The sequence below is a fragment of the Hypomesus transpacificus genome, chromosome 13 (genome assembly GCF_021917145.1).
Source record: "Hypomesus transpacificus isolate Combined female chromosome 13, fHypTra1, whole genome shotgun sequence".
Taxonomy (NCBI): domain Eukaryota; kingdom Metazoa; phylum Chordata; class Actinopteri; order Osmeriformes; family Osmeridae; genus Hypomesus; species Hypomesus transpacificus.
This window is the reverse complement of record NC_061072.1, coordinates 3,632,536-3,647,814: the sequence shown is the minus strand read 5'-3', so window position 1 is coordinate 3,647,814 and position 15,279 is coordinate 3,632,536. Positions and strand designations below refer to the sequence as shown.

The 15,279-nt window shown below is 42.5% G+C and overlaps 1 protein-coding gene across 2 annotated transcripts in view; it reads left to right on the top strand.

Moving 5' to 3' along the window:
• The window catches only part of LOC124475520 (disintegrin and metalloproteinase domain-containing protein 12-like), a 107,471-nt gene that overhangs the window by 15,388 nt on the left and 76,804 nt on the right, over positions 1-15,279 (top strand). For both annotated transcript variants that reach the window (XM_047032208.1, XM_047032210.1), the window contains exon 3: positions 2,322-2,395. In XM_047032208.1, coding sequence (XP_046888164.1) covers positions 2,322-2,395 — 74 coding nt within the window. The remainder of the gene's footprint in view (positions 1-2,321; positions 2,396-15,279) is intronic.

Below are 15,279 nucleotides of genomic sequence, written 5' to 3'. Positions count from 1 at the left end.
AAATATAAATGCACTCCTGAGGTCAGTTTTTTGTCTGAATTACCGTATTTCTTTGAATAAACGCCGCCCTCGAATAAACGCCACACCAAAAATGAACGTTTAACGCCGCAGCATTTATTTGAAGAAATACTGTAACTGTGAGATCAAGGTTCTGACGACAGAGGTGGAGGCGAGAAAATGTGTCCTGTTTGGCGGCCTGTCATCAGGTATTAGCGACAAAAGAAAGTCGGCAGAGTGGAAAACTGTCACTATTTGCGCCCTTTTTTGTTTTTAACCTGTAGTACTTTAAGAATGAGCTAAATGTAAAGTGCATTACAAATAAAATCATTATTATAAAAAATTTTTTTTTTGAATTGTCATCGTCATAAACGAAGTAGTGGAAACTTTATTTTGTAATGTTTGGGGAGTTTCGGCACTTATCAGTTAGAATTTGCCATGTTACAGAGACTTTGCGGACGGTCCGCACATTCTCACGTCTGCTCAACTTTCCGTGACCCTCCGCACATTCTCACGTCGAGGAAATCTTTATACATCACAAAGTGTGCGTGAAAACCAGCGTACACAAGCTTTTTGTGCGTACGCAACGTTTATACATGAGGCCCCTGGTGGTTCCAACTTTCTTCCATTTCACAACTATTGAGGCTACTGTGCTCCTGGGAACATTCAAAGCATTAGAAATAGTTTCATACCCTTGCCATGATCTATGCCTTGCCACAATATGATCAGGTGAATATGATAGGTCTACAGAGACTTCCTTTATGACTTGGTTCTTGTCCTGACATGCAGTGTGAATTTAAGAACCTGATATACACAAGTGTGTGCCTTTGTAAACTATGTCTAATCAATTCAATTTGCCACGGATGTACTCCAATCAAGTTCTAGACACATCTGAAGGATACGTTAAGCAAACAGGATGCATTTTATTTTTTGGGGGAGGGCAGAATGAATATTCATTCATATTCATGAATTCATCATTCATCTTAATGATATGTAAATTAGACATTTGTAATTTTATTTAAATGACTAACAGTACAATTTGCTAAAAGTGAAGGGGTGTAGTATACTTCATGAAGTCACTGTATGTTATGTTATGAAGATGTGTGTCACATCAATATATGCCCGAAATCCTTTCTGGCATGGTAGCAACCACAAAGCTGTGGTTTCGAGAGTTAATGTAAGGGTACAATACAGCACATTTCCAACACAGAAAACAGTCCAACATGTGTTCTTCATCTGAGAAAGAGTGAGATTGGGAAACGCGATGCAGCCCGCTAAAATGTTAATGAAATGTTTGATACCTGGGATCCCTTGGCTGTGTCTGGGGAAAGAGTGCCAGACATAGATTTTTTTTCTTTTTTTAAGTGTGAAGGCTGCCAGACAGACTTAAAACAAAACTTGGGTTTCCACTCTTTGTTGTTGAGTCTATTCAAGATGGTGACATTTGGTTCCATGTTTTCTTTAGATTCTCTAAAGCAAAAAAGGTATGTGCTGTTAAAATTCTCTACAATCTACAGGATTATGATGTTTAAATTGATACGCTGAAATATATTTGTATTCCTCTCGCCAATGGGATGACTTTTTCAAGAAATCTGGGCATTTCAGGAAATCTTCTGTCCTGTCTTTCAGGATTAGGTTGATATAGATGAGTGGCCATTTTATCTCTGCTTCTGCAACTTAAAGTGATGCATTTCCTGTTTAGTTGTCCCCTCCAGAGAGAGTGGATGACTTAAGCCATGAAGTAATGGCCTTGGCTAGGACTGCTGACCCACTCTTAACTTCACCGTGTGTTAGTTTTGTGTGTGTGTGTGTGTGCAAGCATATACAGTATCTATGTTTGTGAGACTGAGATGATGTACGATTCAGTGCTACCTTCCATGACTGTAAAGCACACAGACGGCCCCTTGCAGAGTTCTGACAAGCAAGTGCTTAGAGAGTCTAGGCTTCTGTCAGGATTAATGTAAAATGAAATAGAAAATATCAAACTGAGCCTCTTGTTCTAACAGTAGTTTCAGAAGGATTTAAAACAACTCTCATTATTGGAAAACTGTATGCAATCTACTGTTGGCCTGCCTTGTTCTAATTGTTAAAATTATTACTGGATGAATTTGAATATATTTAACATGTTCCTCTTGAATTCCCTTACACAACTTCCATTTCCTGCTCTGTCAAATCAGATATTTATTTTCGCCCACCTTGCAGTGTGAATCTAATGTAAGTGTAACAGTAAACACTGTATATACCATGGTGTATCAACCTGTAAACCTGTTCTAACCCACTCTCTGTCTCTCTTTCTCTCCTTCTTCTCTCTCTTCCGTTTCCAGGCTCATCTTTCATCTCTGAAGGTAGTGATAGAAGTAGAAGGTGAACAGCTGGTCCTGGTGCTGCAGAAAAATGAGTAAGTGTCCCTCCATTGCTTTTGGCTAAACAAAACGCTGGCTTTGAAACAGGTCAGTTCTGGAGTACAAAGTGGTGACATAGAACAGTGAGGCGAATTCCTTTATTTTTGCTGTAGACTGAAAACATTTGGGCTTGACATCAAATAATGAACGTGAGACCAGAGATCAACGTTTCAGCTTTTATTTCCAGGTATTTACATCAGGATCTGATGCACAACTAAGAAAATATCACATTTTGTTTGAATCCACCCATTTGTCATGTGATCAAAAGTATTGGAACAGATATACTTAAAACATATTTAAGTGAATAAGACTTAATATTTAGTTGCAAATCCTTTGCTTTCAATAACTGCAGCAAGTCTGTGACCCATTGACGTCACCAAACTTTTGCATTCTTCCTTTTTGATGCTTTCCCAGGCTTTCACTGCAGCCTCTTTCAGTTGTTGTTTGTTTTGTGGGGTTCCTCCCTTCAGTCTCCTCTTAAGCAGGTAAAATGCATGCTCTATAGGGTTTAAGTCTGGAGATTGACTTGGCCAGTCTAATACCTTCCATTTCTTGCCCCTGATGAACTCCTTTGTTGTTTTGGCAGTGTGTTTTGGGTCGTTATCTTGCTGCATGATGAAGGCTCTGCCAATCAGTTTGGTTGCATCTTTCCTTAAATTGGCAGACAAAATGTTTCTGTAGACTTCCGAGTTCATTTTGCTGCTGCCATCATGTGTTACATCCTCAATGAAGATTAATGAGCCCTTCCCAGAAGAAGCCATGCAAGCCCAAGCCATGACATTACCTCCACCGTGTTTCACAGATGAGCTTGTGTGTTTGGGATCATGAGCAGTTCCTTTCTTTCTCCAAACTTTAGCCTTTCCATCACTTTGGTAAAAGTTAATCTTTGTCTCATCAGTCCATAAAACTTTGTCCCAGAATTTTTGAGGTTCATCTCTGTACTTTTTGGCAAATTCCAGCCTGGCCTTCCTATTCTTCTTGCTAATGAGTGGTTTGCATCTTCTGGTGTAGCCCTTGTACTTTTGTTCATGAAGTCTTCTGCGAACAGTAGATAGTGATACCTTCACTCCTGCCATCTGGAGGTTGTTGCTGATCTCACTAACAGTTGTTTTAGGGTCTTTCTTTACAGCTCTCACAATGTTTCTGTCATCAACTGCTGATGTTTTCCTTGGTCTACCTGTTCGACGTCTGTTACTTAGTACACCAGTAGTTTTCTTCTTCTTCAGGACATTCCAAATGGTTGTACTGGCTATGGCCAATGTTTCTGCAATGGCTCTGATTGATTTTCCATCTTCTCTAAGACTCACAATTGCTTGTTTTTCACCCAAAGACAGCGCTCTGGTTTTCATGTTGTTTTCACCTCTGAATACAGTCTGCATAGACAAAACCTATCTTACCCAATCTGAACCTGAGTGTAGACATTCAGTGGTATTTATTGATTGAATAATGTATGTAATAGGACACACCTGGGCAACAAAACACACCTGTCAGTCACATGTTCCAATACTTTTGCTCACGTGACAAATGGGTGGGTTCGAACAAAAAGGTGATATTTTCTAATTTGTGCATCAGATCCTGTGTGGTGCCTGGGGCTAAAGCCGGGTTCGCGCCCAGGCTGTGTAACACAGAGCAGAGATGCTGGTGACAATGCTAATGTGTGGCTGAGCTCTCTCTCTTTTCCTCTCACTCTCCCTCTCACCCCCTATCCCGCCCTGTTTTCCACCCTCTCTGTGTTTTGTCTCCCAACAAAGACTTGAAAGACAAACAGCCCCAGAATAAATTAGCTAGATGCTGATAGAAACAGACATCGTCCCACCTCCCCAGTCGCATCCTCCATTTGATCTGCCTCCGCAGCATTAGGGGATAACGAATGCCAAGCCTTTGCGTATTAGAATACCATCAACGCTGTCAGTCTGGAGGAGGCTGTCCACAGAAGAACAGTTCCAGCTCTGAGAGAGAGGCCGTTGGTAATGTATGAATGGGCATCTGTTGCTGTAAAATTATCACACAAGGTCTCCATGTAGGCGGACTGGTTTCCAGACAGCCACTGGTCTCTGTTGGTGAGAGGTGTTTTGTTGTGATTGATGAAACAATATGTTCTTCATTCCACCCTGCTGTCACCTCTGAGCAGCCAGGAACATCCAGAGCTGTCACCGGGTGACTGAGAAGGAGGGAAGGAGTGAGAGATGGAGATGAAGGAAAGGAGGACTCCTCTGCTGGAACTAGCCTTAAAACTGTCTCTCTTTCTCTGTACCTCATAAGATTATTTTACTGACAGATTCCACCTGCTGTGTTAGGTATAATCATTTTAGGTCAGCTCAGCACTTTGACACAATGTTGTCATAGCTTACCTGCAAGGGAAATATCTGAATGAAACACAAATGTCCTGTGTGCAATAACATGGAAGGTTTTGCACAGTTGGTGATTGTGTCCATTCTGAGAGTGGCTGACTAAGCTTGTTGCCACATTTTTGCTGGCCTCGTTTACAGTTTGTAATTTTCTCTATTCCTGTGATCAGCTGGAGTGAGAAGTACAGTGGAAAGAGTGAAAATCCCACCCACTTTCCACCATCCAAGATGGCTGTCATCCTTGTCTGTTACCATTAAACGTTAAATCACAGAAGTACACTGTCTGGAAAAGCCTTGCCAAAAGGAACAAAAGCCCGAAACAGGGTCAGACTGGGACAGACAAATGAGCGTTGCATGATGGGAATGGAGACTTTGATGGACAGTCCCCCAAGTGTTCCTGGGTTGCATCTGACAGACTTTAGCTTGAAGCGATGAGAATGGAAACAATGGGTAATTACTGGCAGTAATGTGTAAGGATTGAGGACATGGGTTCAGCTGTAGACTCTCACACAGTCAGTCTTAGAAGCTATCAGAGCCAAGTCTGGTTCTGTTGAGGCCACATTTGCAATGAAGTGAATACATTTGTAAGATCCATAAGAATATAATAAGAGTAATATAGCATAACAATGTATACTGTGGCAACCACAGAGATTCAGATGGCTGAGACTCATACAAGTCAGGGAGACTTGAGACAGAGAAGGTGCTCTCATATGCATTTCATCCAAAATTGGAAGTCTTTCGGGTGTTGCCTTCTCACGCCTGTGTTTATTAAGGCACACAAAAACGATACTTTGTATCTATGTTTGTGGCACTTCCCAAAACCCTCACCCCTCGGCTTGAGGCAACGGTCCCAGTGGATGTTGGTGGTATTGCATTTCCGATAAGGTACCCGACTCGTCCGGTTGATTTTATTCTATTAACTCCAGTCAACATACCCCAAACTATCTCCCCCAATAACTTTTGTTCTATTCTCGAACCTGGCTCATACTACTAGCTTTTTCATAGAATATTTTTTTTAACCAATCCGAAATGGGTAAACTAGCACCCCACTTATTTGCTTACGTCAAGAAAGGTTGCCTGGAACTGTGTTCGCGGTTACGAACAGGGCATGAGCACAAAAGGGAACATTAGCCGATCGCTGATTTACCTGAGCTGAATGAGCACAAGGAGAAAGAGCTTGACAATCTACAGTTGCCTGCCCTGCTGTAGCCAGTTTTACAAATTGTTGCACACATACATGACGGTTGTTTATAAAGTTTATTTCCGTTATTTTAAAGCAGATTTAACAATTTTGTAATGAATGTTACTATGTTCATGGCATGACAAACGTAGTTATAGCCTAATATAATTAGTGATATCGTGGCATGTAATAGCCTGGCTCTGCCCTCCTATGTACTTCCGCTCAATTTGGATTTGGCTTCTGTACTCGTTCTGGCCATTTGGTACGTACGACAGATTTTGCAGGTTGATTTTCTACCGGCGAATCAGCGAACAGAGGGAGTGGCTGAGAACGATGACGTTGATGTTGTGCGCAGGTTTGTGTTGTAGTTCCGTAATGGCGGTGGAGAAAGATGCGAGTGAAGCCATTCGGTCCATTGTGGCAACACTGCCGAACATCTATAAACCAAAGCCGGAGCAAGAACAAGTTTTGCTGAGTTTTGTTGGTGACCATGATGTTGTGGCCCCCCTCCCCACGGGGTGCGGGAACAGTTTGATTTTTCAGCTACGGCAGCTAGCTCTGTTACAGTAGTAGTGAAGGAGTTGGCTAAGGCGAATGCTAGCAATTGGTTATGGCAGATCAGAGTGGCTCTGGGCAGATCCAATAGTTTCAAAGTTCAACAGAGTACCCGCCTACAAGGAAGTCAACGCTTGTCAAAGGCCAGACTCTCTGTACAAACGAAATGTACGAGAGTCTGGTTAGGACCAGGCTAGGCATGTAAGGCGTCATTGTAGATTGTTGACATGTTCTTCTGAACCTTCATGTCTGATAACCACAATATTGTTATGGTTATGCAACGTTATGTCAGTTAACCACACACAATTATGACATTAACAATAACTGTAAGCTAGTAATTGTAAAGCAACACATCATCCTTATAATAGTAACATACTTGTGTGTGTATATATAGGCCTATTTAACTTACCTTTCTTTGCCGAGATGGAACGACGGAGCCAGATATTTAAGTTTACAGTTTCTTTAATCCGACACAATACAATAAGAGTCTTATGTGGAATGTATGTTCCATCTAGAATAGGCTTATATTACAAAACAAGTGAAAGGAATACTATACAGTGATAGCATTGATTTTGATTGAGTTCACATTTAGTCATTTAGTCACATCATGTATCTGATTCTTAATCCGACTTGTACCCTATTATGCAAGTTTCTGACTACTGCAATGTCTTAGCTCACACGCTCATGACAGTTTGTTGCAAAGTATGACGTGTACAGCTAGTTGCAAGTGTGCATGAGTGTTGGAGCTAGGAGCAAGGCGAGCCATTGTTCTGCGCAAGACCGGACGAGCCGCCACTGAGCACTTTCCATAGAAATGAATGAGGACAACATCTTTAAAGAGTAGGCTCGCTGTGTCTACTGTATGACCGTTTATTAATCCACGTTATTCTCTGTTCATGTGTTCTTGCAAACTCGTTTGACGTCATCTTTCATTGCCCAAGTACGGTTCCAATCCAAAGAACACAAGCTGAGTGGTGTGGGAGTCGGACTAGTAATCAGAAGGTTGCCGGATCGATTCCCCGTCAAGCCAAATTACGTTGAGTCCTTGGGCAAGGCACTTCACCCTACTTGCCTTCCAGGGGAATGTCCCTGTACTTACTGTAAGTCACTCTGGATAAGAGCGTCTGCTAAATGTAATGTAAATGTAATGTTCTTGATCCGCCCTTTTTATCGCAAAATAAACGGACGTTCCCCGTCCTCGCAAAACGCTTGGCAAGAACGTTCTTCTCAAAAACGCAAGTAGGCCTACGTTTTTAGCATTCTTCGGATTGATAAAAACCTATATAGCCTTAGGCTGTGTCTATTACCGCGCACTTTATGAAGTACACTGCAATACAGTGCCCTGCAAAACAGTGCACTTACATAATCAGTGCACTCTGTCGCGGATAATTGCTGTCTCAAATGGAACACTGCTACGTTAAACACTTGGTGGAAGTGACGGACGCAAATCCGCTCGCCACACCCGCAAAACCTGCCAAAATGAATGCGCTTCTCCACTTAAGTGGAAAAAGCTGCCGAAGGGCTCTTCCTTTTCCGCTACGTAGCCAAGATGGCGCCCGTTTAGGGCGAGTAGTGTCAAGCCCCACCCCTCGCCCCTCGGCTTGAAGCAACAGCCCCGGTGGATGTAGGTGGTATTATGTACGGTTAGGTTTCCGACTCTTCCGGTCGTTTTTATTCTATTAACTCCATTCAACATTTACAAAACTATCTTCCCCAATAATTTTTGTTTGATTCTCGAACCTGGCTCATACTACTAGCTTTTTCATAGAATAATTTTTCTATGAGTTTTCTATAAGTTTGAAACCAATCTGAAATGGGTAAACTAGCAACCCATTTATTTGCTTAGTCAATGAAAGTTGCCTGCAAATGTGCTCGCGGATACTAAGAGGGCACAAGCACAAAAGTTCACATTGGCCGATAGCCGATTTACGTGAGCTCTCGGAGCTAGGGAAAAAAAGAGCCACTGTTTAAAGCTAGACAGGAAGACACGGAAGTGGAAAGATGGCCACGTCCAGTCTCGCGCTCTTGCTTGCCTCACTGCGCCACTGAGCACTTTTCATAGAAATGAATGGGGACGCCATCTTGGAAGACAAAAGTAGCTTACTCTAGTTATATTAACTCTATGAGTAGTGTCCATCGTTGTACACTGTTTTTTTGGACTGTTTGCAGTGCGCCATCCTGGTACTTTCAGTGCACTGAATTATTCTGTTTTTTTGAGTGAAGCGCCCTAAGCACTGAAAGTCAGTGCTCGAAGTGCACAAGTGCGCGGTAGTAGACACAGCCTAAGTATGTGTCGAACACACCTGTTGACTACCCCTAACTTTCCGTTAACCCCCAATCACAGCCATGACAGGGCGGGACATAACAAGTTTGACAAGCTACAGCAAACCTTCATTGTTATGCATAATTTATGATTTATGATTGTTGACAAGTCTACTTAGCAATATTGGATCGCTAAGCAGTCAACAATTGTATCATATCAAAAATTATATAATCCCTCTCCATAATCATGATACCCCGAACATTTATACTGCACCCCTAGTCAAAGCAGGCAGCATCTGGCCCTGCTCAAGAGGGAGTACGAATTGGGCTGTGACTCGAGTATCACCAGTCGATCACGTAATTAGACATTTGGGTGCCTCACGTTTGGTCGTGAGCGTCCCAACTGGGTGGAGCAGGAAGTAGTTTATTTGTTGTACATTTTTTTATTTGTTGATTAAATGCACATAGGCGTAATTAGTTTTGGTTCTTTGCAGAAATTGCTATTGGCTCTTTGAAATGTTGCTAAAAGTCGCTAGATTACGTGATCAGGTTATATATTTGGTCAACCTTTAGATCTGTAGATCTAGCGGCTATGACAACACTGAAGTACAATTCCAGATCTTATAGCCTCATAGGGAATGATAGAACACTATGAAAGGCAAACGTGACGTGATTCAGCAATCTGTGAAGGTTATTTAGCAAAAACGAGATAGCCAAAGAAACAGAAAGTCTCCAGATAATATATTTTTGGGTCTGGTCTTCGGGTCTCCAGGTGCACCAGAAGAGTAACAAACCATAGTAAGCCTAGAGCGGCTGTGCTGCGTGGGCAGGCAGCACGACCACAACCCATCTCCCCCCATGGCCCCAGTTTCCTTTGCTAATGGACTGGAGGATCATCAGGAGGAGGCTGGGGCCTCGTCAGGGGGCGGAGGTTGGTCTTGGATGCTTGCACTGGGGGTCCCAGTCTACACATCAGGGGCTTTAGTCTTGAGCACAGAGCTTTGGTTTGGCGTGTGGGGCTATCTTATCATGTGGAGCATGAATGAAGGAAAAGAGACTCAGAGCTCAGTGTTCTTCCCTGGATGTAGATGTGCTTCCTGTAGGGACGGTCGTCTTTCTGACTGGCCTGGTCTGGACTGGCCTGGAGGTGTTTAACCTCTGGGCTCTAGAACGATAACACTGTCTGTCCTGGAGAGATTCCAGACAGTGACAGATTGTAGGTATCAGACAGCTGTAGCCGGTCAGAGCAGAAAGTGCTGTGTCGTGTAATTGTTCTGTCATGAAAACATCCTGATGTCTTCAAGAGTAGCAGGACAGAGACAGGAAGAGCCCTCTCACAGGTCAGACAACAGAACAAATAGCCAACTCTGTCTGGAAGAAACTCAAAACCGCAGTCTTCAAGACCTCTTAGTGGAGTTATTATTATTCTGCAGCAGAACCACACACAGACTGTTTAATAGGAAGTCAGACCCAGAGACACTAAAGTGTATCAAATCCCCCCTCTTAGTCATTAACGGGAGTAAAACAAGAAGGCTGAGAGGCTTGTGTCACAGCTCCGGTGTTTATGCAACTCTATTCTAGTTCTATTGTTTGTCCTTTTTACCCCCTGACGCAATGTACCATGGTGAGGATGGACCACGAGTTACAATATTTCTGTTCCAACTGTGCCTTGGTAAAAAACTGCAGATTAATGCAATATGAATGAAAGAACCACCTAGATTTAAATATCTTTATTAAAACCTCATGGTAACAAACCCAACTGAAGTCTTAAAGGGGCAATTGACTGGGTTTTTGGGGTATTTCACACTGTTCCTTAAGGTCTCCGAATAGGGTATGTAACATTGGTTGGGTTGAAAATGGCCCGGGTGCTGTTCTATGCCCTCTGACAGATCCTCTGAAATGTTCTCGGGAAAAAACACTAGCTTTTCTCCTTTTATGGTATGCTCATTAATATTTTGATCAGCTGCGCGCTGATTGGTTGGTTATCAACGAGTGAAGCTGGGAGCAAAAACGCAACACGGCCAACAGCAGCACTCGCTGAAACACCGAAGTTGGAGACTTGAAATAAAAACGCGCAAATAAATCTATTGTGTCTACACAACACTGTTTTCAACAGATTGACTATATATCATTTGAAATGATAACATTACTTGTTTCCACTTCTGTTGTTGAAGCAAACTGGATTGACTTAGGTGGGTAGAACGTTAGGCTACAGCTTAGCAACCAAACCATATCGTGATTCTACTTGGCTTCAGTTAGCTAGCTAGGCTAGCTCTAGATATCTTGCTGTAAAATAACATGACAAAGATCTGGACAAACATGCATCGTGAATTGTAGATTTTCATTACACAGGTTATTTATTTGAATGAAACACAGTCAGGAACATGAATCAACGTTAGCCCCATTGCCAATAAACTAGGCTAAATTATCACACATTCTACCTATGCTCTTGCGTTAACTAGCAAGCTAAACTTGTTTACATGCCTACAGTCTAGGTGTTACTAGTAACAGTTACTAGCAATGCTAACGTATCCTGTATCTAGAACCTGCCTTTCTCCAGTTCTTTCAAATAGATTATCTAGACAGGCGTTAGCAATAAGCCAGACTGCAGTTCGTTTTCTGGCTATTTTTCGGAAGCTTCCCTTCTAATGCCGACTACAGCTAGTCTAGCTAGAGTCATTTGATGTGTGTAGAAACGTATTTAGCATTCTACCTGGTATGCTATATACAGGAAACGTTAGCATTGGTAATAACTGTTAGCACAACATCATACTGTCCTTAAAGCTTGCGGTTGCAATGAGCATACGGTTGGAACAGCACCTCTTTCCAGGTTCAGCTTCCTAGCATATCCTGCTTGAAATTGTCCAAGGTTGTCAAAACTGTCTTGGGTGAAAAGTTCAGAGCAAATGAATGATTGAGTGTCGAACTTCGCCGGGATCTTCTCATAGACAACAGCAGCCATGCCTGTTGAATGTTTGGCTCCTTGGGAAGACTGTGAGTGTTAGCCTTCCCTGTACAGCCTGGTACACAGCATTTACGACCGTGGTCCATTTTCAATATCCTTGTTATAATTCAAAACGTTCTTCTTTGTAATTCCTTATAAGTAGCCTACACAGAGCAGCGCGCAGCTAAACTAGTATCGGAGATAGACGCTACCTCGGGCTGGTCTGGATGTAAATTCTGGGGCGTGACAAAGATACAGAAGAGAGCCAATAAGAGGGCGATCACCGGTCCTACGTAGGACCGGTGGCTTTGTTGAAAAGCTAGCGTTTTACAGCCAAATTTTTTCTTTTTGAGATTTGAATAGGAAAGAGGTGTCAGTGGACTTTGATATTCACGGTATGTTCAGTTTACCCTCCGAACTGTCGTTTTTCAACAATGACAAGGTAAAATCGGTTTTGCAGTCAATTGCCCCTTCAAAGGATACAAACAGATGAGGATCTGTTTGTGTGTGTGTATGTGTGTGTGTGTGTGGAGGGCAGGGGTGTTCATTATCGAAACATATTGATCCGGGTGTGATATGTTTCTTCTGCAGTGTCACTGCAATCAAAGGAACAATGACATCTCATTACCGCCACGGCAGACACAGAGACAGGATAGCATCTTGTCTGTCAACAAAGCAGGCATTTTCCCCTGGCCCCGCTGCATGTTATCAGTTTGGCCAGTGACCTGTTAACCAGGGCCACTGAGACAGAGAAAGGCCAGTAAATAGAGAAGGGAGAGACCAGATACAAGGCTGTCAGGCAGCAAGACAGGATTGCAGTTCACACAAATGTAAAGAGCAGAGCTGTTGAAATACCTTGACCTCTGGAAGTGGCTGCCTGGTCAAATAAATCACAGAGTTTTTATCAGAACAGGGAAATTTCACTCTGACCGCAGCGAAGGTAACACCATCCATAAAAATACTGAATTAAATATACTGTAACTCTGTACACAGTGACGGTACACACAGACACAGACATACACAAATGCACACATACAAGCACACACATACAAACAATCCAAATCACTTGAAGCCTTGTTACTTGGACAAGTGCCTGAATTGGGTCTTTCGTCCTTCTGTTCTCCTATGTTGCCTGCCGACATGGCCATGCCGACAAGGCCCTGCCACTGTTTGTTGTAATTCATTAGCTACAAAAGGTTGGCCTGGAAAGTGGAACTCATCTCTGTCCAGACTCAAGCCTTTTAACAGCCTCCCTCTGACTGAGGATTTTGGGAGGACCCCTTCTCTTTTGAATTACCTCCTCAGATGTTTCAATTATTTCCCAGCTTAGAGCAGTAATTAATAAGGCAACCTCACAGCCTCGGCCTTCCTAATTAATTATAAGGAACCAGTAAGACTGTAAAGCCCTTGGAAAGAGTCCGACACCACCTCCAGGATGGAAGAACAGAACAAGCTCATCCACAGTGTCGTCCGGGAGGAGAGAGTGTGTACTCTAGGCCAGATGGCTTTCATCCAGGCCGGGTCTTGCTCATCTCAAACTCCCAAACAGCACACTGGCATAGACACAAATTACCATGTGAACTAGAGATAAACACAGCCCATGACAGACTCCATCAATCCTCCTTTCTTTTTCCTTTTCTCTACTTCACACTACCACGCTCTCCTGGCCCTCAGGTTACACCGGCTTGTCTTCTCTGTGCCGTACCCCTTCTTGCCACACACTCACACCACCCCCCTCTCCTCCCTCCCCATCTCCCCCGGCCCAGGGCTGAAGGCCCCCCACCTGAGAGGAGGTCTTTTCCAGATGGGCTGCTGAAGACTTCAAACTTTTAGCTGTTAGAGCCATTTCCCCACTCCTTTCCTCCATCTCAGACCAGCCCCACAGCCAATTGAAGGTGCAGGCAGCAGCTCCACAGTCTCCCAGGCTGTGGCTGTTCCTGAGGGCTGCAGGCCCTGCAGTCCTGGGCCTGTACCCTCCAGCCACAAATTCAGAGTAGGTCCTGCAAAGAAGGAATCTTTCCCCCCAGATGTGATGATTGTATGGGGGTTTTGAGACGTTGGGTTGGGTCCTGCCTCCCAAGTGGACAGTCCTAGATTTATACAGTCAGAGAGGGAGGGATGGCGGTGTGGGACGTGACTAATGTGGTTTGTATCACCCGTCTCTCTAAAGTTATTTGGAAACACTCGTTTTTTCTCCCCTCTTTGAAGTTCTCAATTTAACTTTTTAGTGATACAAGGAATGAGGTGCGCATTTGCCAGACATGGTTGGTTTTTGGATGAGGAAGTGAACAACAAGAAAATAAATGTATAAAAGTCCCTGAGACCCTAAGAAAAGCAAATTATTTAGACTCTCAATTTAAACAGTGAGATGCTAGTGTTGCCAGGTTGTATGGTAACCTTGTAGAAAGACAACGTTGCAAGGGTGGGGTTGCTGGATGGGAGCTTGAGGGGCTGTGGAGTGGGGCAACATGTGTCCGTGGCTGTCTTGAAATTTAGAAGTTAATGTCTGTCTGTCGCATGACTAGTTAGTTGTCCCAAGAATGTGAAAAATACTCAAGGACAGTAGTTTGTGTCTGTTTGTCTTTTTTCTGTTGTGGTTTACAAGGACTTATGTTCCTTATTAGCTCAATTGGGTGTGCTCGCTCTCAGGAAAGCACCCTATTGTTTTCTCACATTTTATTTATTTATTTATTATTATAGACACCCTAAACCAACCAGTTTTTGCTTTACATAGACATAAATACTCTCAAAATGTGCATCTCGTTTTCAAATGTGTTGCTTTTACTTCTGCGATATTGAAGTTTATTTGACTCTTTATTCAAATGGAAAAGCATTTTTCAAAAGGCAATTGAATTTGCAAAGTGGCAATGCAATCCGCAAGTCAAATGGTAAAGCAGTTTTCAAATGCCAATTCAACGTGCAAATGACAATGCAATCCGCAATTCAGTTTGTATTATTTAGATTTTTTTTTTAATGAAAGCTTATTGCATTGCATTTCATATTGACAAGGTTTTTTCGACTCTTTATTCAAATGGAATTCAATGTGCAAAGTGGCAAATGCAATCCGCAATTCAAATAGAAAAGCAGTTGTCAAATGACAATTCAATATGCAAATGACAATGCAATCCGCAATTCAGTGAGTATTATTTTGACTAATATTTTTAATGAACGCTTATTGCATATCAAATTGAATGGTAATGCATTTTTCAAATCATACTTACAGCTTGCATTTGTGATGAGCATACGGTTGGAACAGCACATCACCTTTAGTACAAAAATTAGGGCCCACATTTAGTTGGTTTCACGTACTTTTATTTAAGTCTTCCACTGTCTGTGTGTGTATAAATTCATTAAAACAATAATTATGTATTGTTCTTTTTAGTAAAAAAAAACTAACAATTAAGAGAACTATTCAACTTGACATTTTTGATCTGTGAAACCATAGTATTTTATATCAAGGTTAGTAACATTGCACTACTGTACCTCACTGTACCTCGCCACCAGGCTCCTGTATGGTCATTGACTTAGTCACTGATCTGCAAATTTGCACTATTGTACTGTACTCCACTTAGAATTAGAAAACGCTTAGTT